This window comes from Schistocerca nitens, chromosome 1, assembly GCF_023898315.1.
Source record: "Schistocerca nitens isolate TAMUIC-IGC-003100 chromosome 1, iqSchNite1.1, whole genome shotgun sequence".
NCBI lineage: Eukaryota > Metazoa > Arthropoda > Insecta > Orthoptera > Acrididae > Schistocerca > Schistocerca nitens.
The window spans coordinates 1,307,669,210-1,307,694,920 of NC_064614.1; the positions used below are offsets into that span (position 1 = coordinate 1,307,669,210).

At 41.1% G+C, this 25,711-nt stretch overlaps 1 protein-coding gene across 5 annotated transcripts in view; it reads left to right on the forward strand.

The window, feature by feature from the left end:
* Window positions 1-25,711, forward strand: part of LOC126202545 (tight junction protein ZO-1) — a 731,102-nt gene that overhangs the window by 521,012 nt on the left and 184,379 nt on the right. For 4 of the 5 annotated variants that reach the window (XM_049936877.1, XM_049936873.1, XM_049936876.1 and 1 more), the window contains exons 11-12: window positions 1,010-1,181; window positions 3,724-3,783. In XM_049936877.1, the coding sequence (XP_049792834.1) occupies window positions 1,010-1,181; window positions 3,724-3,783 (232 nt within the window). The remainder of the gene's footprint in view (window positions 1-1,009; window positions 1,182-3,723; window positions 3,784-25,711) is intronic. The other variant, XM_049936875.1, reaches the window with a different exon arrangement.

Genomic DNA, 25,711 nt, shown 5'->3' on the forward strand with positions numbered 1-25,711 from the left:
ATTTCATTTAGTGATGGAGTTGTAACTGTATCAGCTGTATCAATTGTATCAGGTTCTCCCAATTTAAAGTAAGAGTGTGGGTCATTGCAGTTGAGAAGTTGTGAAAAGTATGTCTTCCATCTGTTTTGTATGTCAGTTTTGTTAGTCAGTATTTTCCTATGCTGATTCTTTATAAACTGTTCCCTTTTATTGAATTTACCGAAGAATTTTTTTATATTTTGATACATCTGCCTTGTCCTGTGATCTTGGAAATCATCCTCTGCTTCTCTGATCATATTTTTATAGTATTCCCTTTTCTCTTGTCTTAGGGTTCTATGTGTTTCTTGGCTGAGTTTATAGTATCTTTCCTTCAATGTCATATTGTCCCTTTCTTTAATCCATGCATTCTTCGCATTTCTTCCTTCCAGCACTTTTTCTTGTCACTTTGTGTTAAACCAAATTTTATTAGGTCGTTTTCTTTCACCCATGATTTTGGAAGCTGCTTCTCGAATACGGCCCTTCAGGTGTCTGCATCTGCTTTCGACATCCTGTGGTTCTGCATTGGTCAGTCTCTGTTTTGTTAGATTGCTTTTAATTTCTTTTGTAAAATTTTCTTTTATGTCTACTTTCACCAGGTTTCCTATGTTATATCTTGTAATTTCTTCTCTATTTGTATTTACTTTCCTTTTGAATTTCACTTGTCCTGATCTTGTCTTGTCAGCAAAAGAGACATACACACACCATTAGTACACACAACCGAACACACCTCACGCACACATGACTGCCAACTCCAGCATCTTGAGCCGGAAACTTTTTGATACTCATCAGAGTAACTACTTGTCAGATTTTAATGTGCCCCACATGGAAGAAAGAGGCTAGTAGCTGGTTGCTGTCCTGGAGACCCCTGTGTCTGTGACCTCAGTTATTGAGCAGGATTCTTGTTTTGTTATGAACAGTTAATTCACATATATTTTTAACTCTGTTCTTAGTCATTCATTTGTGTAACAGATGTTATGATTATTTCTTTCAGGACCACTGGGACGATGTTGTGTTTGCCGATAGCATAAGCAAATTTCCAGCTTATGAAAGAGTCGTGCTCAGGCATCCGGGCTTTGTGCGGCCTGTTGTTCTCTTTGGTCCAGTGGCTGATATTGCCCGAGAGAAACTACTTAAAGATTTTCCGGACAAGTTTACATCACCTCGTAAGTTTACACTTCTAAGTATATTTATAGAATTAAATGACAATAGGAACATGTTTTATGTGTTATTGTACATCAGGTACATCAGAATACATTTGAGACTGAAGTGATGAACAATGTCAGTATAACAATTGTAACATTTAGGGGGAGTTGAAGAAGAATTTCTGGAAGTGTTAACAGCAAAATTTGGTGAACTGTTCACATATAGGTCCAAATAAATTTTTAAAAAAGTCATAAGATCAAGTTCTGTGTTGTGTGAGTGTAGTCCTCAATATTGCTGCAAGTAGAGAGCAATCCTTGGGATAGGTAGCTGCGAGGAGTGATCTGAATTATTATAAATAAGCACAGAATGAAAGTTAGTTGTGAAAATCTCATATACCAGGTCCTCTGCAGCTAGTGTGTATTTTATATGGCTTGTGAGGTTAAAAATGTCAGCACTATTGTGTGCAGTGTGGACTGACTCTCATGACCACTGGTCAGTGTCATGAAGCTCGTACTGCATGTTCCACCAATCTGGACCAATCCTCATACACACCATAGTGGGATTTATAGAGAATAGATGACACACTGGTGAGTCCACATTGTTCAGAAACATGATGAGTAAGGCTGATGTGGAAAATTTGTACATTCTATGCATGTACATTGGTTCATTTGATGTTCCACTAACTATGTTACCAAAATTTACGTTACAGTATGTGATACCAAATGAAGCAGCAGTGTGCTTCAGACAGTGGGCTCTCATTTGAGAGACAGGGAACCCATATATTCCAGTTGACCATGAGGATTTAGGTTTCCTGTGGTTGCCCTTGTTTAGGCAATGGCTCTTTTGAGAAGGGCATGGCTGATTTTCTTCCACATCTTTCACTGTAACTGTGACAGGTTAAAATGACTGTCAGGTTCATCCAGATATATTTGAATTTGCATGCTAGAGGTAAAGATTAGTCAGAGTCTGGCTTCAGCTGCCAGAGTCTGTGGTCTTATATGTGAAAGTTGCATTTGCACACACACACACACAGAGGGAAACATTCCACGTGGGAAAAATATATCTAAAAACAAAGATGATGTGACTTACCGAACGAAAGCGCTGGCAGGTCGATAGACACACAAACAAACACAAACATACACACAAAATTCAAGCTTTCGCAACAAACTGTTGCCTCTTCAGACAAGAGGGAAGGAGAGGGAAAGATGAAAGGATGTGGGTTTGTGTCTGTATATGTGCGGATGGATGTGTGTGTGTGTGTGTGTGTGTGTGTGTGTGTGTGTGTGCGCGCGCGAGTGTATACCTGTCCTTTCTCCCCCCAAGTCTTTCCGCTCCCGGGATTGGAATGACTCCTTACCCTCTCCCTTAAAACCCACATCCTTTCGTCTTTCCCTCTCCTTCCCTCTTTCCTGATGAGGCAACAGTTTGTTGCGAAAGCTTGAATTTTGTGTGTATATTTGTGTTTGTTTGTGTGTCTATCGACCTGCCAGCGCTTTTGTTTGGTAAGTCTCATCATCTTTCTTTTTAGATATATTTTTTCCACGTGGAATGTTTCCCTCTGTTTATATATATAAAAGTGCTGGCAGGTCGATACACACACAAACAAACACAAACATACACACGAAATTGAAGCTTTCGCAACAAACTGTTGCCTCATCAGGAAAGAGGGAAGGAGAGGGAAAGACGAAAGGATGTGGGTTTTAAGGGAGAGGGTAAGGAGTCATACCAATCCCGGGAGCAGAAAGACTTACCTTAGGGGGAAAAAAGGACAGGTATACACTCGCACACACATACATATCCATCCGCACATACACAGACACAAGCAGACATATATATATATATATACATCCAAAAACAAAGATGATGTGACCCACCAAATGAAAGCGCTGGCAGGCCTCTCCTTCCCTCTTTCCTGATGAGGCGACGGTTTGTTGTGAGGGCTTGAATTTTGTGTGTATGTTTGTGTTTGTTTGTGTGTCTGTCGACCTGCCAGCGCTTTCATTTGGTGGGTCACATCATCTTTGTTTTTGGATGTATTTTTCCTGCGTGGAATTTTTCCCTCTGTTATAACTATATGTGTGTGTGTGTGTGTGTGTGTGTGTGTGTTCAGCATCTCCTCTATAGGGTGAGTAGCAACTATCCTTTTCATAATATTGCAACTGTACTCTGTGTTGTATATGAGATGCTCCCCATGTTGCTTGACCCCTCCCCCTTTCCCTCCATATATCCTCTCCCTCCAAAGAAAAAAATAAGTTCTTTTTCTCCGCCATATTGTAAATTTATATATATGATATATGAATCATGTTTCATGGCAATTTATTCATTACTCTTGATTTTGTTTTCTTTTGTACATGCTTTCATGTTGCAGGTTGTGTACATTGTGTTTCTTAGACCTCAATTCTGTAGCTTTTTCTCCTTTCTATATCTGTACTTATAATTCCTGTAACTGTGTTTTTATGTATGTCATTGTTCTTTAAATTCATAACTTTGTCAACTACTGTACACTGAAGAAAGCAAATTCATTAAACTACTATTATTTCTTTTTTTGCTGCGGACTCATAGACATCATACCACGTACCTATAGTGGCTATGGGATCAGTTTATTGAAATGTCCTAGAAAAGGTCAGTTCTCTTTGAGAGTGTGATTTGTTTTGCAGTTAAAAATACTGAGATTGTTATTTCCTATTTGTAACTAGTGGGGACACCAAAAATTGTCCTGACAGTGCTAGTAATACCATATTTCCTGTTGCTTTTGGCAGTATTAGTAGTGGCAGCTGTTTTGCTGCTGCTTGTGTAAATAATAATAACACAAGCCTGCTGCCTATATCTTACATCCATTGTAGTGTTTACATAAGCTGTCTTCCCCAAGTTACATAATGCTTTGTTTTCAAATATGTATTAATTCCATACTTTTGTAACATGATCATGTAATCCGAAAAACACCCTTTTATATTTAGATTAAAGTTCAGTTGACTGCACAGCAGCAAGGAGAGCTCCACCTACCAACCCAAAGGAGCCAATGGGTCTGATGATGGTTTTATAGAAAAAACCGAAACCAGTTACTCATTAAAACAGACATAACGTGATCAAGACTGAACTTTAATCTAAATATAACAAACACCCTTTTGATTTTACTCACCTGTAAACTGTTTTATTTTGTTCCACATGGCTACAGCATTAAAAAAATATTTGATTTTCTTTACACTTGCATACATTTCAGCTTTAGCACAGAAAAAAAGAAAGAAAAAAAAGAACATAGTAGCGAGAACTTCTGAATGCAAAACTGACAATGACATGGTAAAATGGTAATGTAGTAATTGTGAACACGTATTGTTGTGAACTTTTCAAGCAGGGGTTAGTTTTCGATAGCCACCTGCCGTGAGACTGAATGTGTCCTCTGTAGTTTGCTGTAGCACTAGTCCCTGAAAAGATGCACTCAACAGTTGGCGGAAACATCAGTCACCACTGGATATGAATCTGTCCAAGAGCTAATTCTGGAATGGTGCTATGTATGATATCCAGATCAGCAGAAAACAAAAATTATGCAGTAGGTGTCGCAGATAATATAATGTAATTTTCTAACATACAGAAGATATTGAGGTGAAACATCTTATGTGAATGAATATTTGTCTTTCAAAGCTGATGGTGCTGCTTCCAAAGTGTCATGAAACAGGAGCAATGCAAATGTTCCAAAGGTGAATAAACCCCTGTTAAAATTGTATGAATTCACAAAGGATTTGTTTATGTATTTTAAAATTTAAAATCAGAGAAGAGAATTGTTTAGACATGAGAGGTATCAGTCTATTAATTTCACTTTATGCTACATGTTTCTTACTTATTTAAAATTCTTCCTTATCCAGGCAGCAAAGTTTTGTATCTTACCACATTTATTTTCCAGTATCTAATTCTTCTGTGTTCCTTTGTTAACTCTTCAGACAGTGAAGGAAAATTGTTCATTGCCTCTTCAGTGGTGATGTCAGTTTTGTAATAAATTTAGTAATGCAGATGTGGAAGGCTACAAATTGGTTTCTGAGAAAGCTGTGAGTGGCTGAGAGCACCGAATGGATGACAGCAAGAACAGTACGAAAATCTAAAAGAAGAAACTGAGAGTAGTACAAAACATGGAAACCAAGAACTGTTAGTACTGTATGAACAAAACCACAATATGAATTCAAGGAAATAACTGAGAGCAAGCGAGTAGTAACAATGTGCAAAAATTACTGTCAGTGATTGGTAAGCTTCAGATATATTGACACAACACAGATCAGGGAAATGTGTGCACTTTTCTCCTTCCTAAAGCCACCAGAGGGTCTTGCCAGCTGATGCAAAGTCTCTGCTGTCTCCAGTGTGACCATAAAATTGAGCAACTCACATTGATGTTGGTGTGTTCATTTCGATAAGGAAATGAGAGTCTGGCAACAGTACTAAATACCTCCCCCCCCTATAACAGACGTGGAGAGTCCAAAATGTTCTCCCAACCAGGGAGAGGGGGAGCGCTGTACTGGTAGCCCTGTCTGTGGCTCCAGTTACATCTCAAAATCTGGGATTTCTATTCCCATGGTGTTGTGGCCATGTGCTGTTGGTCTATTTGTTTCTGTGATTGCTGCCAAGGCACTGAGACTGTCAGTGATTGTAGTGTCAGAGAAAGTGACCCGACCTTGATGAGTTGTTAATCCTATGCTGCTCCTATTGCCACTAGTGACGGCATGGGCCCTGATTGTAATGCTGTAATAGCTCCGTGACTGTAGTAAGGTGTGAACCTAGGAGAACTTTCAGTCTGTGGGGAATGCTTAAAAGCTTGGTCATCAAAAGTTATGGGGCCAGAAGCCCCTGTTGTGGCTTGAGGAGTGGGGATATCTCCTGTGTGGTCGCAGTGGTGGCTGATTCCAGAGACAGAGGATCATTTGGCACCCTTTACTATGGCTGAGAATAATGGCCAGTGCCTGATACAACTTCTGGCTGAATGTGTGGCCTCATACATTGACACTCTGCTTGTAGCCGGATGTGTAACTTGGGCTCAGAGAGTCACGCTGCAGGTTGGGGCAGATCCGAGAGTGTGTGCCGCCAGTGCCTTTGCGGTACCTCAGCTAGGCTTTGTCTGTCGATTGGTGTGGACAGGGATGTGGCAAAAGACTTTGCTATGGATTATTGAGCACTGACAGTGCTTTCCACATTTGCATCTGGAAGGTTTTGACCATACACTCTGCTGCCAAGTTTGATGCCGTGTGTAAAGAGGATGTGCTGAGGCACCATATTCCATTGCATCAGCAGAATACCTCAGAGTCTGTTGAAATGAACTGGAGTCTGTTGTGAAATAATAAAGTGTGAGGTATTCCATCCATAGCAAAAAAGATAACTAGTGCTCTGATTGTAGATTGTGCAGTTGTAGAAGTGACTTGTGCCACAAACAAAAATTAGGGAATGCATCCACCCTCTAAAGGGCCAGCAGAATCAGTGTGCACCCTCTCCGAAGGGTGCTCAGGCTGGGGCCAGGAGAGGGGGAGGAAGCTTTTTGCTGCGGATGCTCGATTGCATGTGTAAGTGTGTCATACAATGTGTGCTCAATTGTGCTGCCTACCCTGGCCAATAAATGTGGGAGCAAGCTAAGGCTTTCATCTTCAGCACCCTCGAGTGGGATGTATGTGGCAACTGAAGGATATGGACATGGAATTTCAGCATCCTCTGTAGGAAACAATGCTACTCTTGAAGAATTGTTAATCCTCTGTTTCACAGCAATATGATTTTGCGTTACTAAGTCTGAATCTTAATCACGAACATTGGAAAATCCTGGATGGAATGTAATGATATTGAAAAGGAAAGTTGCTACTCATCGCATAGTGGAGATGCTGAGTCGCAGATCGGTATAACAAGAAGACTGTCATGAATAAAGCTTTGGCCACTGAGGCCTTCGTCAACAATGGACGTACACACACACACACACACACACACACACGTGCACACAGACACAACTCTGACACACGACTGCAGTCTTAGGCAACTGAAACCACACTGCAATCAGTGCATGATGGGAGTGGCGACTGGCAACTTATGTTAAGTCTGAACCTTTTCAGAGACACACTGACCAACAGTTCTGCACCACCACCATCACGGCTGTGCACATGAGGGGGTGCTGCGTAGTAGCCACTATTTTGGAAACTGTGATTGGGAAATCTTGCAGGGTGGAGCACAATCTGGTGTTGGACAATACATACTGCTTCCTTGCAGTCAATGTTGGGGAAATGGGGAGGCATTATAATGAGTAATGCATTGGCATTTTTGCAGTGGGATGAAAATGAATGTCATAATGATGATTGCTCAGGGGTAAAGCCCAGCATTGCAATGGCTGTGCCATTCTGTGTGGAAGGTGATTTGAGGGGTTTGTGATCTGTGAGTAACTAGAACTTATTCCCATATGGAAAAATGTGAACTTTTTTAATACCATCTGCAATTGCCAACACCTCCTTCTCTATTTGTGAATAATTTTGCTGTGCCTGTGAGAGTGTCGTAGATGCAGAATCTGTTGGGGTGCTCTGTACCATCAGCATTCTTATGTTACGGGATGACTCCAGTCTCGTATGCTGATGCGTCGGTTGCAAGGATCAGAACCTTCTCCTGTATGACCTTCACTAATTGCAGGTCTGACTTCTGTGCTTTTCTTCTTCTTTTTTTCCAATTGGAAGTATGCTGTGTGCCACTCATGAGACCAAATGAATGGAATGCTTTTCCTCAAGTGGTTCAATGAATGTATGAGATGAGCTCCTTGGGGAATGAATTATGCATAGTAGTTCGCTCCCCAGAAAAGATTGCAGTTGCTTTAAGTATTTTGGAACTAGTAGCATTTTGATAGCATCAACATGCTCTGTTATCAGCATGCTTCCTTTGCTGCTTAACATATGCACCCAGTACTGGTGATGCAAACAACCCGTGTTTCTCCAGTGGAGCTCACAGTGGAGCCAACTGGTCTAGCAGTCATTGAAACATTGTTTGCAAATTTTTCATTTGTTCTGCTGCGGTAGCTGCCACCATCCAAATAGTTAACACACTTTGGAGTAACCTGAGTTAATTGCTCTGGATATCTTTGGAAAATTTCGGGTGTTGAGATGACCCCAAATTATAATATTTTGTATTGATGCATTCCAAAAAGCTTGTTTATTACCAAGATTTTATGTGTGTCTGCATCTAGATGCAGCTGCAAGTATGCATGCTTCAAGTCGATCTTTGGAAAATGTTTTGCTTAAACATTCCTCAGGCTGAGGGATCGGTTAAATGTGAATCTCACTTTGTGGGTTAATCGTGGAGGTTAATCGTGGAATTAAAATCACCGCTAATTCTGATGGACGGGTTTGCTTTCTTTATGGTGACCGTGAGATTTATCCACTGACTAACTGAAATTGGTGCAATTACCCTCTGTTTCTTGTAATCACACTGATTCCCCCTTTACTGCATCTCATATTGCATGATAAAATTTAGGTGCTGCAAACTACTTAAGTGAAATGTGAGCTTCAAAGTCTTTGGCCCTACCAAACATTCATTGTAATTAATGTTGATAATTCTCTAATAATGATTCTAAATCCTTAAATGGTACCAAGCTTGACATCAGGTTCACATCATCCAAATTTAGTGAAAATGTGTAAACCAAAAATGTTTACAAGCAACAGCAAAGTTACAGCCAACAGAGTGACTTGGCATTCCATGTTGTCATAAAGGGTGACAGTTGTTGAAATATATGAAAAAGACATAAAGTTAGAATCAACAGCATGCACACAATTTATTCAACATGTAAACATCACTACAGATATTCAGATTTAGGTTATGATACGTTTGATATGCCTGCCATCCTTGGCAATGGTGTGGCACAGATGAATAGCAAAATTCTGCGTGCCCCGCTGAAGTGTAGGAATATCGATGCTGTCTCTGACCTCCTGAATGGCTTGTTTTCAGCTCGGCAATGGATTTGGTGTTATTGGTGTACACCTTCTCTTTAATATAGCCCCACAAAATGTAGTCGCATGTGTTCATATCCAGAGAATATGGCAGCCAGTCGATTCCCATGCCAGTGTCCTCTGGGTACCCCAGAGCCCCAAAGTGCTCCTCCAGGACATGAAATACTCTCTTGCTTTCTTGGGGTCGAGCTCTGTTGTGCATGAACCACATCTTGTCGCAATCAGGGTCACTTTAGATAATGGAGATAAAGTCACCTTCCTAAACCCTCATGTACTGTTCAGTAGTCACCGTGCCATCAAGGAATACTGCACCAATTATTCCGTGGCTGGACATTACACACCACACAGTCACCGATTGTGAATGAATTCTTGATTGCAAAACATGGATTCTGAGTCACCTAAATATGCCAACTTTGCTTGTTGACAAACCCATCCAAATGAAAGTGGGCTTTGTCGGTAAACCAAACTATATTCACATCAAAGTCCCATTCTCAACTCTGTGGACAATAGTGTTGGCGAAACACAACTGCTGTTCCATGGACCTAGGGCGTAATGGCTGATGGGTTTGAATTTTGTGTGGGAAGAGATGCAGGTCTTCAATAACAATTTGTCACAGTGTCTCCCAGTTGATTCCCAGATGTTGTGCAGCTCATCTCATTGATTTCCTGGGGCTGGTTTGAAACACACTGCATGTCTTCTTGATGTTTTCAGGTGTTTTAACCCTTTTTGAATGACTGACATTACCAACACTGTCATCGCAAACACTTCCCATTCTCTCAGACTTGCAGATCAAATTCTTGATTGTTAGCACACTTGCACTTGCTATCTTCAGCTTGAACTCAGTTGCAAACTTCCTTTGAGCCACACTGTTGAGCTGTTATTGCTCGCGTAGCAGGCCTTCACAAGTACTAGACATGCAGGCGAACCGTTCAGAAGTTACGAAGATTTTATTTCATATACTTCAATAATTGTCACCCTGTATTTTGCCCGTACAGTAGTTTGCCCTCTCAAGGGAATCTTTTGCTTGATATGTGAAATCACCTGCTGGTGTGGCAGCTGCAGACCTGTGGAATCCAAATGCTGATAGATTTTCTGGTTAGTCGAAAAAACTACTGCTCATGTGACAACCTGGAATCAGGTTGTAGTACTGTTGGTATTCAACTCAATCAGGAGTTTATTTGGCACTTGGCCAGGTTCTTGCAACACTGGAATTAAAGTGAAAATCAACACTAATTTGGGTTCTGCTGCCTGTAGTGTATTATTTATCTATTTATTACCCAGTTGTAGATGTGTTACCTGATGTTTTAAAAGAAGATCATACATCTTATAGTTTTCTTTTTTCATTTTTTTTACAACATTTACAAAGAACAATACTTTTCAAAATAAAAATAATTTAAGGTTGAAATATAAATAAAACTTTGTTGTTTTTTGCGAGGAATATAAAAAGATGATAGGATAGAGGAGAGATTTGTTAGTGCCATCACCGATTGTGAGTGATGGTGAATACCTCAGAATGGTTTCTTCGAGCTGTTGACCTCCAGGCACCCAACCCCAAAAAAATAAATAAAATATTAATATATATGTGAGTTGGTTAGTAGTAGAGAAATTGCTAATCCTATGTATTACTAACCTTATGTATTAAGTGTTAATCCATGTACAGAATTTGCTGATTTCCTGGCTAGACTGCCAGCACCTTATGTTTATTTACTGTCACATCTCATCTTCCTCCTCTGTTCCTCTTCACTGTCACTGTTTCTGCTATCATTGTGGGTATTGCTGTCCACCTTCTGGAAATTGCTGTAATGTTGCATGTAGGCATTTCTTCTATGTCGTGTCTACAGGTTCTCGTCGTGTGTTGTTATGTGTTGTATGTTTGTCAATGCAATTAATTGTGCCCACTGCTCTTCATCCCTTTTTGCTGTGAATATACATGTGTTTGTTTCTGTGTAGTCAAAGTGTAGTGCATGTCTGTTGTTCACATATTGCCCGTAGAAGAAGACAGTGTGTTACGGGGAACCTGCATCGCTGCATGTGCATGTAGGTGTCTGCCTCAGGCTCACGCGGTTTAACTGCGTGGGATGAGGCCTGTGTCCGGTTAAGAAATGTACGGTACCACGGCTGGGATCAATATGTTTCATTCTCAACTGTTCCCTTTTGTCAGGGAGGAAGTCTATGTCTGATATCACTTACATCCCACTCACCTTGCCATGTATCCAAATGCCAACTTTTAAGGTGACGTGTCATCTGTATCGGTACACCAGTTATTGCATATACATTATCTAGTCTCTCCATCTTTAACTAGTACCTTGCAGCTCTGTATTTGATCGTGATATCTATGGGGCATATTCTAAGCACCGCTCACAGTACATCCGTGGAGGTGGTGCCAAAGGCTCCAGGCAGCCTCAGTAGGACACTTCTCTGCCTTCATGTGACTGATGCTTTGTTGATGGCTGTGTGTGCACACGTGCTACCTGTGAAGCTAATTACTGATTCAAAGAGTGCATAGTGGTATGTCCGTATGACTGGTAGAGGTAGTCTGTACTGTTTTGAATTTAGCTTCTGCAGTTTATGTAGTATTTTTTCTGCTTTGTTATCCTTACGTGTTCGTGGAAATTAAATTTCTCATCTACGTGTACCCCATGATAGTGTGTAACATGTGCTCATTTGATGCTTGTTTCCATAATTTTAGCTGAAGAATTCCTTTGGAGTGATCCTTTCAGTAATGTGTGTGTTGTTTCGTTTTTGGCGATCATGATTTTGTTATTGTGACACCATTGTGTAATTCTTTGTAGATGGCTTTCTCTTCTAGCTGGGCTCTGTTGTTTGCAGTGACTACAACTAATAGGTCATCTGCATAGGAGACAATTCCATCTAGCCTGTCATCCCCATCTAGATGTTGCAGGAAGTGTTTGATTGTTATGTCCCAGAAGATGGGACTGCAGATTGACCCTTGTGGACAGCCTTTGGTAATTCTTTTAATTGCTTTCCAGCTGTCCATCTGCTATTTGACTACTCGGTCTTTACAGTAGTCTAGGAAACTGTTGTACAGTGATTGTAGTACCTTCAGACGTCTTAACCTTTAAAACATTGTGGGCCACCAGAGGTTATCGAATGTTCCAGCAATGTCAATCATTATTGCAATGGTGTATTTCTGTGTTGTAGTATGAATTATGTGAAGGGCCTGCTTGATGGCATCATCTATTGATTTGCCTGTTCTGAAGCTGAACTGTTGTTGGCTCATACCACTGAGAGTTCTGTGTGTTTGCAAGCAGTTGCACAGTGGTTTCTCCTGAAACTTTGCTCAGATGTTTATAAGGCATATTGCCGTGTAAGTCTTTGGATCTGAAGGATCTTAGTAATGACTGCTTTGGAGGTTTTCCATACTGTAGGTTCCCTGCCCAGCCATAATGCATCGTTCAGTAACGTTGTTAGGAACGGAGTGATCTGTGGTGCTACTTTTTGCGATGTTTCTGAATGGATACCATCTGGTCCAGGTGCTTTCTTGTTTTTGAGCTCTGAGATTGGTAGCGCAACCTCTTATTTTGCAAAAGGACAGGTGACAGTTGTGGTGTTGTATAGTGTGTGTAAGTTTTCTCATAGTGTTGTATGATATGGTGTGTCTGTATTGATGACATCATCAGTGAGTAGTTTATACAGCAGAAACTCTGCTGTATTGTCATCGTACCATGATTTCTGCCTTAGCTTTTCCAGAACTAGTGGGATTTTCTTATCTTCTCTGTCAGTATATAGTATTTCCTTTTAATATAATTTTCGTTTGTATGTGGCATCTTGTTTGTGTCTAGGGAGTTCGTTGTCCAAGTTATTGGTGAGCTTTTTGTCTTCTGTGCCATTGGTATTGATGTGTTGTGAGAATCTTGTGTTACCAGTGTTAGCTGCTTGTGCGCTCTGTAATTGATCCCTCCAGTAATGTTTTCTGGATTGTACTGTTGGATAATTTCCATTAATTTGTTCCATTCTGCATTGTGAGGCAATAAGTGTCTGGTGCTTGATTTGGTCATTGTATTCTGAGTGTGAGTTCTTGTGTATGTAATGACATTGTTGTCCCTACTCATTATATTGTTGTGTATGGTCTAGTTTGTTATGTGCGCCATTGCTGCATTATTTGCTAGTGCAATGTCAATATTACTGCTCATACCATTGAACCCTGCATATGTTGGTATAGGTCCCTCTGTGTTCATTACATGTAATTGTGTTTCTTGTATTACGTCGGTGATTATGTGTCGTCTTTCATCTGTTATGTCTGAGTTCCAGAGGGTCATTCTGGAATTCATGTCAGCACTTATCACTAATTTTTTGCCTCTGGCGTACATTGCTAGCTTTCTGATGTGGTCTGCGTATAGTTGTACTTGATCGTTGTATTGGGTGTACATGGATGTCCATGTAACGTTCCCATTAGTTATCTCTATGGTAACTAAATGTTGATTGCATAACTGTATTATCTTAATTATGTTATAAGTTCTATTTTTAAATTACTATTGCAGCCTTACAGTCATTGCTGCCTGTTATTGTGGTAGCATGTTTTGGTAGACACATTAGTTGCTCACCTCTATTATAAGGTTCTTGTAAGCACATGATGTCTCCTGGAAGCCTTGTGCTATTTTAGAGATTTCTGCACTAACTGTCGTACTGTTTTTTTCCAAAGCCATATAGATACAAAATATACACGTTCACTGTATATTCATGTTTATAAATAGAATTGTAGTTTGAATGGTGGTTTGTATTCCGTTCAGTACATCCATACTTGATATAGGTGTGTGAAGGCTATGGTAATGATTCGAAGAGTAATGAAAAGATTTAAAATATAATGTTGTATTTTTATTATAATAAGCAATGTATGTATTATGTATTTCCTGTAGTGTATAAAATATTGTAACAACTTAGGTTAAAGACTGACAAGTCACCAATGTTCTCAATAGAATGATTGTATAAAATAAATGTCATGTGACAATAAAGTATCTTATCTTATCTAGCTTAGCTTGTAAATCACCTGACTGGTTTCACAGATAGCCCTGCCTTTGATGGGATAAGTGATGTTAGTGACAGGACTGGAGCAGGTGGTGGTAGGAGGATGTACAGGACTGGTTTTGCATCTTGGTCTATTACAGGGATATGAGCCATGAGGTAAGGGATTGGGAGCAGGGGTTGTGTAAGGATGGACGAGTATATTGTGTAGGTTCGGTGGACGGCGGAATACCACGGTAGGAGGGGTTGGAAGGATAGTGGGTTGGACATTTCGCATTTCAGGGCACGACGAGAGGTAATCAAAACCATGGTGGAGAATGTAATTCAGTTGCTCCAGTCCCAGATGGTACTGAGTTATGAGGGGAATGCTCCTCTGTGGCCAGGCTGTGGGAATTTGGGAGGTGGTGGGAGACTGGAAAGATAAGGCACGGGAGATTTATTTTTGTACAAGGATGGGAGGATAATTACAGTCAGTGAAGGCTTCAGTGAGACCCTGCTCGTCACTGCAGATGCTACGACCGTGGGTGGCTAGGCTGTACAGTAGGGACTTCTTGGTATGGAATGGGTGGTAGCTGTTGAAGTGGAGGTATTGCTGGTGGTTAGTAGGTTTGGTATGGACAGAGGTACTGATGTAGCCATCTCTGAGGTAGAGGTCAACATCTTGGAAGGTGGCTTGTTGGGTTGAGTAGGACCAGGTGAAGCAAATGGGGGAGAAGTTGTTGAGGTTCTCGAGGAATGTGAATAAGGTGTCCTCACCTTCAATCCAGATAGCAAAGATGTCCTCAATGAATCTGAACCAAGTGAGGGGTTTAGGATTCTGGGTTTTTAGGAAGGATTCCTGTAGATGGCCCATGAATAGATTAGCATTGGATGGTGCCATGCGGGTGACCATAGCCGTACCGCAGATTTGTTTGTGGGTAATGCCTTCAAAGGAGAAGTAATTGTGGGTGAGGATATAGTTGGTCATGGAGACTAGGAAGGAGGTTGTTGATCTGGACTCCATAGGGCGTCTGGAAAGGTAGTGTTCAATAGCAGTAAGGCCATTGGCATTAGGAATGTTAGTGTGGTAAAGGGATAGGAAGTGTGGAGAGTCGGTCGAGGAAATGATTGGTTTCTTTTATATAGGAGAATAGATTCCAGGTAATAGGTTCAAGGTGTTGGTCTATGAGAGCAGAGATTCTCTCAGTGGGGACACAGTAACCGGCCACAATGGGGCGTTCTGGGTGGTTGGGTTTATGGACTTTAAGAAGCATGTAGAAGGTGGGAGTGTGTGGAGTGGTAGGGGTAAGTAGAGAGATGGACTCTGGGGAGAGGTTCTGGGATGGGCCTAAGGATTTGAGTAGTGACTGGAGATCCTGCTGGATTACTGGAATGGGGTCACTGTGGCATGGTTTGTAGGTGAAGTATCTGAGAGCTGACGGAGTCCTTCTGCCACGTAACCCATGCCGTTCAAAACAAAGGTGGTGGACCCTTTGTCTGCAGGTAGGATTATAAGGTCAGGATCAGTTTTTAGATGGTGGAATGCAGTTATTTCTGTGGATGTAAGGTTAGTTTGCATGTTGAGGGATTTGCGGAATGATGGTGAGGCAAGGTTCGAGGTTAAGAAATTCTGGAAAGTTAACAGGGGTTGGTTTGGAGGCAGTGGGAGTGGATCACGGTTGGATGTAGGAGTGAACTGAGTTAGGCAAGGTTCAGTATTGGTCTTTGGTCGAGTCTGATTGGTCGGGTTGGTGGCGAAAAAGTGTTTACATTGTAGAGACCGGGAGAAGGAGAGAAGGTCTTTAAGTAGTCCTGCATGGTTGAATTTGGGAGTAGGACAAAAAGCGAGGCCTTTGGAAAGGACTGATATTTCTGTGGGACTAAGGCTTCTGGAGGAAAGGTTCATAACTGTGTGGTGGGTCTGCTTAGGTTCTGGGTTCTGTGTGGTGGTGGGAGGGAGTTTTGGAGGGTGGAGTTCGTGTAGTAGGTCTGCAAGACAGGGTTTGTCAGCTGTGAGGGGGTGTGGGGGAGGTTTGGAGGTTGTTGTAGAAGTGGTGGACAGTGGTACTCTGAGGCAGGAATAGGAAGTGAGTAGGATGGAGAGCTTTTTGAGGTGGCATTCTGCACATTGCTCAAGTTCCTGCAGGGCAAGAGTTTCAATGTGTGTTATGGGTTGCAGGAGTTTGGGATTACATAGCAGGAGAATTTTGCAGATGGAGGGAAGGTACTGCAAGGAGGATTGGGCTTGGTTGATATGGTTTTGCAGGACTGTGTTGGTGAGGGCTAAGGATTGGCAGAATCTGAACAGGTGGAGGTCATTTTGGAAGGAGGGGTGGCAACCAGAGATGGGTAATTTGATGGTAAGGCCATTTAGGGGGATTTCATGAGCCAAGCATCAATGCAGGAACAGTACGTGGGACTGGGATCTGGCTAGGGATCAGGAAACTTTTCTGTATTGACACAGATGGAAGGAACAAGGACCCATGGTGGTGCAAAAAATGTGAAAAATTACGTAAGAAAGTAGAATTACATCCAAAGAATTATGCAAAAATACACCCAAATACTTGCTAAAAGTATTAAAAGGACAAAATGAATGCACAAGAGAGGTGGGGGGGGGGGGGATAAAAAAAAAAGAGAGATGAAATCTGAGGAAGACGACGATAGTGGAGGCGAAAACTCACTTTATACATCCTTGTACAAAAACGAATCTCCCGTGCCTTATCTTTCCAGTCTCCCACCACCTCCCAAATTCCCACAGCCTGGCCACAGAGGAGCATTCCCCTCGTAACTCAGTTCCATCCGGGACTGGAGCAACTGAATTACATTCTCCGCCAGGGTTTCGATTACCTCTCGTCATGCCCTGAAATGAGAAATGTCCTACCCACTATCCTTCCCACCCCTCCTACCATGGTATTCTGCCATCCACTGAACCTACACAATATACTCGTCCATCCTTACGCAACCCCTGCTCCAAATCCCTTACCTCACTGCTCATTTCCCTGTAATAGACCTAGATGCAAGACGTGTCCCATACATCCTCCTACCAGCACCTACTCCAGTACGGTCACTAATATCACCTCTCCCATCAAAGGTAAGGCTACCTATGAAGCCAGTCGTGATTTACAAGCTAAGATGCAACCACTGTGCTGCATTCTATGTAGGCATGACAACCAACAAGCTGTCTGTCTACATGAATGGCCACTGACAAACTGTGGCCATAAAACAAGTGGACCACCCTGTTGCTGAACACGCTGCCAAACTTGATATCCCTCATCTCAATGACTGCTTCACAGCCTGTGCCATATGGATCCTTCCCACCAACCCCAGCTTTTCTGAATTGTGCAGGTGGGAACTTTCCTTGCAATACATCCTACATTCCCGTAACACTTCTGGCCTCAACCTTTGTTAGTCACTGTCCTCACCCATCCAGACCCCTCCCTGTTCCCATTCCAGCACTACACAGCTGTCATTTAACCACCACATCCATTCTTTTAATTTCTCTTCTTTTTATTTCTCTCCTTTCCGCTACTTACGCCCCCCCCCCCCCTTCCGTACCTTCTCTCCTGCCCTCTGTCTCAACTGCAACACTTCACTGTCTGCCACTCCCACCATACCATCCCTCTCCCTCCCCGACCCAGCCTCCTCCTTACCCCCACCCAGTCACCACTCCCATCGTGCTCTGGTGCTGCTGCTCGCAGTGTAGTTTCAGTTCTCTGAGACTGCAGACTTGTATGCAAGTTGCGTTTGCGTGAGTGTGTGTGTGTGTGCACGTGTGTGTATGTGTGTCTACTGCTGACAAAGGACTTAATGGCCGAAGCTATAATTGTGTGAATCTTTTTGTTGTGCCTATCATGACTCAGTATCTATGTTATATGGTGAGTAGCAACTTTCCTTCTCTGGTATTATCACATTCTGTCCTGGATTTTCCATTGTTTGATACATTTATTTTACATATTCTAAGAAACACCTAACAGAAGTTATTGGGTTTTGTTATGATCACAAACAAGTTAATTGGCTGTAAATCAGTTATAATGCAGAGTCAAGTGTTTCCACATAATCACATCGAGCATTGGGATATTGTGATTTGGTAAATCATTAATTTTCCCATTCACATAGTGTTTATTATTTTTTGGACAGGTTCCTGATCCCAGATCAAATCTGCCTGTTGGCATGATGACGAGGGCGTGTGTTCCAACCAGCCTGTATGTGGTTTTTAGGCGGTTGCCCAGACATGTTGAAAATGTTCGCACACTTTCACGTGGATAACAATACACATAGACAGCTGGAGTACACATATTCTATCCTTAGGGGTAAAGGGGTAGCAACAAGAAGGGCAGTCTGTTCCCCTTCAAGTTAACCATTCCAGTTATAATAGATAACAATACGCCCCGTGTAGAAGCAGGACAAAGGCAAAAGAGAAAGAAGAATACACATTGGATTGTCTTGTCGTGTTTGTACCTTTTGCACTCTTACCATCTGTTCACTGCTTTTCTCACAATCCATACTAGAAAGTACTTGACGATAATTATCATTCACTATATTTCCATTTTTTCACATTTTGCCTACTTTTTTTGTATGATACTTTTGTCCACTTTTCTGAGGTGTTTGAACTACCCTCTGGAAGATACACCATGTAGGTCTCCAATAATGACTCATTATTTTTGTCTTAAAAATTTTAGATATCTATTTTTAGTTTTCTAATAACAGACTGTGAACTTCACTCTGTCCATCATTATAATTCTGAACTTTTCAAGTTTGAAAGTAGCCCAGAAAACAATTTTTTTTTTTTATTTAACCGAGCGAGGTGACACAACGGTTAGCACACTGGACTTGCATTCGGGAGGTTGACGGCTCAAACCTGCATCTGGCCATCCTGATTTAGGTTTTCCATTATTTTCCTAAATCGCTTCAGGCAAATGTTGGGATGGTTTCTTTGAAAGGGCACAGCCCACTTCCTTCCCCATACTCCCCTAATTCGATGGTACCGATGACCTCTCTGTTAGATCCCCTCCCCCAGATCAACCAACTTTATAATTGAATATAATAGAGGGAAACATTCCACGTGGGAAAAATATATAAACCTCCACTAATTTCAAGTTGCCGCCGCTCATACCTTACCTGTCATTCAACAACATCTTTGCCTCTGTACTTCCGCCTCGACTGACATCTCTGCCCAAACTCTTTGCGTTCACAAATGTCTGCTTGTGTCTGTGTATGTGCGGATGGATATGTGTGTGTGTGCGAGTGGATACCTGTCCTTTTTTCCCCCTAAGGTAAGTCTTTCCGCTTCCGGGATTGGAATGACTCCTTACCCTCTCCCTTAAAACCCACATTCTTTCGTCTTTCCCTCTCCTTCCCTCTTTCCTGATGAAGCAACCGTTGGTTGCGAAAGCTTGAATTTTTTCTGTGTATGTTTGTGTTTGTTTGTGTGTCTATCAACATGCCAGCGCTTTCGTTTGGTAAGATATACAACTTTATAATGGGTTACATATTAAATTAGATGTTGGAGATACCATATACTTTTTATGTTATTGTTTCCGTAGAATTTAACTTTCCAAAATAATATAACAACTTACCCATCCATTGCTTTGGATAGATCACAAAATGTTCCCCGTAATATCTTGAAAGTGCATCCTCTTTCAACCACATCAGTGATATGTTGTTATTTCAAAGTGTTAGCACTAGATGAATGCATGTAGATATCATTTTTACTTGAGCAATTTGACTATAATTCTGAATGTACAGAGATGGGTGATTTCTTTCAACATGTTGTCTATTATTATGAAAAGGGTCCATGAATATTGGAAGAAGTAAGCTCTGTTCATGTGAGAAATGTGAGGGTCGGAGGATAAATGCCGACCTCTCCTGTCTAGCACTACAAACAAGGGAAATGGGATCTCTATGTCAGATTCATACAGAGTACCTACTGATACTGATATTGAGGAGCAATAAATATTCCACAAAACTGATGGTGAAACTGCATCTCAAAGTAGGAGGCACAGACAGTCTTTATGGTGGGCTACATACTTGTTTACCGTCTGAAACACATTACAGTGAATTACAGAAAGCACTTTGCTAATGACACTGCGGTTGCTACTGCGGTGTGATAGTTAGTGCCTTGTTCTGTGCATCATTTGTCCAAATTGTATTGAAAAGACATGGAACAAGTCAGTTTAGCGCCCTTATATATATATGATTTGTTTGAGTCTGTGTGTGCATTACTAAGTAGCACAGTGGTTTAAATTTAATAAAAGTGAAGATATTTGTCTGTGTCACTACTTGTATTAAAAGTGAAAGACATATTTAACAACAAAGGTTTTAACTCCTAGTGTGCATGGGGAGGGAGGGAGTTATTTAGTTTTTATGCATGAAGAACCAGTTATAACAGAAGTTTGTGCAGACCTTCCTCCAGACTGCAAGATCTGCCGAGTAAGCAGACACAGCTGTGACAAGAGAACATAGCACCACATGTGCGAAGTTCAAAGTGCACACAAATGAATTTTAAGCACTTATTTGTAAAATGACTGAAATTATTAATTTTTTTTTAATAATTTGTATTTAATATTGACAGCTGAACTGTTGCAGATGTAATTTTTATGCAAGTAACTGGGACTGGAAACAAAATCAATATTTTATAAAAATTACTGTCACACAGATCTTAAGAGAATTTTTCAGTTATGTATATTTTACTATCAATGAGACTGTTAAGTGTGTATTGGATGACAAAAAGCAAACATTTTGCTTACACAAGGCACACCTGATAAAAGAAAGATAAATGCTTTTGGGCACTTCACAGTAATTACTAGCTTTATTTAGACAGAGCTAGAATGGAGTAAGACATGGTCATAGCCATTGTTCCGCATATTGTGCTGCATATCAGACATACTTGATCAAATTCGTAAAACATGATGATGCAAACTGACAATCACAAATGACTGTAGTCTAATAATAGTGCTACACTGATAAACCTGAAATGACCAAGAGCTATCAGAAATTATATTGTTTGATGATTTTCTGAAAAATGCTTGACACTGTTGATAAGTGTCTTTATTGAGGGGCTAAATCACACTATTAGTTTCGGGTGGAATCCACGTTACATTATAACAGTCTCTTCATTGTCCTCCTAAAGACAGATGTATCATTATGTCCTGACCAAGAGTCCAACAAAAGCAGTGAATTATATTCTGCAACTAATAAGAACACATTTCGTACATAGTACTGAAAATTATTCTCTCCCATTTCTCCAGAATCTGCTGCATCGATTACAACATTTTTGCACAGCTAAGCAGTCTCTCTCTCTCTCTCTCTTTTTCCCCCCCCCCCCCCCCCCCCCAACTTGCCGTGAAGTTCCTGAAGGCCTGGTCCAGTCTATTAATGTGACCACCAGCTATGTTCAAGGTCAAGGAGCAATAACCACTCACAGACAGCGGGTGGCAGTACTAGAGTGGAGGGTATATAAAGCATATTAGGGGGGATGTGAAAAGCAATGCAGTCATTGTTGTTCTGTGGAAATGGAATGATCGATCTGATGCCGGAAATGTCATCATCATTGGCTTTTGGGCCAAGGGTGGAAGACTTTCAAAATGGCTACGTTTGTAATCTGTTCGTGTGCTGCTGTGGTTAAAGCATACTGTGCATGGCAAAATGGCACCAAGGCAACTGTAGTTCACCATGGGCCCTAGATGACAGCGGTGAACAAAAGCTGTGGAGATATGGACAGCCAAATAAATGGGCAATTGTTGTTCAGTGACCTCCCAGCTGAACCAAAGGACTACCAACAGTGTCTCTGCCGAGACTGTTCTGTGTTAACTTCCTGTCAGATTAAAACTGTGTGCCAGACCGAGACTCGAACTCAGGACCTTTGCCTTTTGTGGGCAAGTGCTCTACCATCTGAGCTACCCAAGCACGACTCACGCCCCGTCCTCACAGCTTCCGCCAGTACCTCGTCTCCTACTTTCCAAACTTCACAGAAGCTCTCCTGTGAACCTTGCAGAACTAGCACTCCCAGAAGAAAGGATATTGCAGAGACACGGCTTAGCCACAGCCTGGGGGATGTTTCTAGAGTGAGATTTTCACTCTGCAGTGGAGTGTGTGCCGATATGAAACTTCCTGGCAGATTAAAACTGTGTGCCGGGCCGAGACTCGAACTCGGGGCTTTGCCTTTCGCGGGCAAGTGCTCTACTTACTGAGCTACCCGAGCACGACTCACGCCCCGTCCTCACGGCTTTACTTCCGCCAGTACCTCGTCTCCTACTTTTCAGTTCTGCAAGGTTTGCAGGAGAACTTCTGTGAAATTTGGAAAGTAGGAGACGAGGTACTGGCGGAAGTAAACCAGTGAGGATGGGGCCGAGTCGTGCTCGGGTAGCTCAGACGGTAGAGCACTTGCCCGCGAAAGGCAAAGGTCCCGAGTTCGAGTCTCAGTCTGGCACACAGTTTTAATCTGCCAGGAAGTTTCATATCAGTGTACACTCTGCTGCAGAGTGAAAATCTCATTCTGGAAACTGTTCTGTGTACAAGGTAGCCCACGGTAAGTGCCGTTCATTGGTGATGAAAGCTGGAATTTGCATGCCAGTACCACAACTGGTCATGCACTGAGTAGCAACAGTGGTCTCTTCAGGTGGCAAATGGCCACTGGTGTAGCAACACGAAACGTCTGACAGCGGACATGCTGCAACAATTGTCGTGAGGGTACAGGCTGGAGGAAGTAGCGTTATGGTCTGGGAGGTGTTTTTGTGGCATTCCCTGGGTGATTTTGTCATTCTGGAAGGCACAGTGGATCACACAAGTATGCATCCATCCTTAGGAACCCTGTCCCTCGGCATGATGGCATCTACTAGCAGGAAAATGCAGTGTGTGACACAGCTTGCAGTGTACATCTGAGGTTCAAAGACATCAGGATCAATTTACAGCACTGCCCTGGCTACAAAACTGTCCAGAGTTTAACCCTGCCGAGAATCTGTGGGACCACCGTGATAGGGCTGTTTGCACCATTGCTCCTCAACTGAGAAACCTAGTGCAGCTGGCCGAGACACTAGAGTTGCCGCATGTCGTAATGTTTATTGACTGCACAGGGAACTCTGTTTTGCTTTATGCACAACATTTTAGGGGACAACCAGAAGGTAAGAGTTTGTCCGTAGTCCTCTACACATTTACTTGAAGTAAACTTTGAATTTTGTAATTTCCTTTTCTATATAATTTTGCAAATCTATTTAACCAGGTCAGAGAAGCCTGGAAATGATTAATGATCATCATACTTCACTTCTGGGTGCCTAGACTCGTAGATTTCCCTCAGTAATGGTACACTGCCTCTCGTGAGCAGTTCTAAATCTTTCAAATAGTTTTTCTTTCACACTTTTGCAAGTTTCATTTTGGCGCATATTTCTGCAAATAAATCTCTCTTCCATTTATACAGTTCATGTTCTGGTCTTACAACATGATATGGGGTTTGAAGGCAGCTTAACTTTAAGCATTTTCTCCCTCTCTTATTGAACCAAAACTTATACAGCTTTTCTTTGTCATTGAAAGGTATTACTCTCCAAGTTTTCTTTGGGCTAGGAAGATACTATATTTTTGCTCTGGGCGTTGATCAGCACAACAATCACCATTTGAACCACAATTCGTGGAACTTTCAGAGTGTCTTCCTCTTTCTTCTAATGTGTTCACAATTTCTAATGAAATGTCGGCACCATTTGATTGAAACTCCACAAGAAATTAACTAATAAATAACCCATATGTAGGTCTTCAGGAAAAGTAGATGACTTAAATTACATACCACATTCTTTTTATTTTATCTTTGTAAGGTTCAAAACATTTATACTGTTTACCAATGTGCCATTAATCAAGGTTATGTGACTGCCACGTTGCACATGCGCTGTCTGGTCCATTTCTCCAGTCACCTGGTGGACTATGAATTTGACAATGTTCAACATATTTTTGATTACTTGCAGTGTGTCTTAGCAGCTAAAATTTTGACATTGTGTTTCTTTTGGTGTATTCTTCCAGTATAAAAAATTTCAGGGCATGTTTTGATATTTTGGATTGGACTGTTCCCTTGTAAGAGACGTCTAAAAGTAAAGATTTCAGATTATAGTTAAAATTTTCTTTGTCAGCTGGTAGCTATTTCATTTTATTGAACGAATTATCAAAGTGTTTGGTGTGTGCAAACTGAACATCTTTGATTTATAACAGAATGTTTCCATCAAATATATGTCCCAATTGAGGGGGTATGAAAGGTGTGCAGGTTGTAATCAAATTTCACTCAAAAAAATGAATTGTGTGTGGAATTAAATTTTGCTCAAAGTTAATGAAAGGTACCCTAATATATTTTAAGAAGAAAACATGTAAATTGTGAATATAAAACATATAAATTATGGAAACCTGGATATTTTATTGAACAATGTGTATCAGTGGGTAGGTAAATGAGAGCGTGATTGTCAGTGAACCATCGTTATCAAAGTCGGTTGTACAACTGGGGCGAGTGCTAGGAAGTCTCTCTAGACCTGCTGTGTGGCGGCACTCGGTCTGCAATCACTGATAGTGGTGACACGCGGGTCCGACATATACTAATGGACTGCGGCCGATTTAAAGGCTACCACCTACCAAGTGTGGTGTCTGGCGGTGACACCACAAACACCACATTTGCAAGAACTGATGAAGTTCAGTCACTGTAGTAAAATACTGTGACTAAACAGAACTCCATTCTCGACTAATCACTAGTCTCTGTCAGGTTATTGGAATAGCTGTATCTGTAATAAGTGTCTGCAATTACTGTGAGTTTGTGTGTTTGCTGTGAATTAGACATTGCTCATTAGTACATTCAAGTATCCTTTTGCACTGAAAAATAGTTGTTCAAGTGCATTATTGAAGGAACAGCTATTTAAACAACACGATATTGACTAGTTACTGATTAAAAGTGGTTACGGCTTTGCTGTTTGAGTACATTTCACCTCAGAGGCTCGAGGAAGTGACGACTACCAAAAAAGTACAAATCCGAGCCTTCAAATAGAGATTATAAGAAATAAACAATGAATAATTTACAAAAGAAGTAGATGGAACACAAAATAGGCACATTAAATCAAAAAAGTAGGCAACTGGCTCTAATTTATGGGAACAAGTTCTTGTCTTAAAACAGAAAAAGCCATTAAGTTTTACAATTGTTACCGAAAATTAGTATAAGAGGTAAACCATGAACATAATTCAAAGAGAGAACAAATTAATTACTGACTGAGAGTTTCAGTTGAAGTTTATGAATGTAACAGCAATGCAAGAAATTGACATGACTGTAGAAAGATGAGATGAATATTGCAACATTTCATTTTAATAAGAAAATAAATAAACGATAAAAACTGAAAAGAGATGGTATACAACAAAGAAGTATGCTAACAGAGAAAAGTAAAATATCTACTGTGAATTTCAGGCATGAGTAATTAGATATGCTTTTGCTTAATAAATTTCTTCCTTGTTTCATTATAATTCCTCCTTACTTTCATTGTCATTCTGAACAGTACCCTCCTCCTTAATATTAATGTACTAGGTGGTTGTAATTAAAGCATAGCTCCTCACAGAGGTCCAATACGGGCTGTCATTATCGTACGGCAGAAAAACTTGGTAGATACGCAAATGCGTTAATGTGGAACCCATTTATG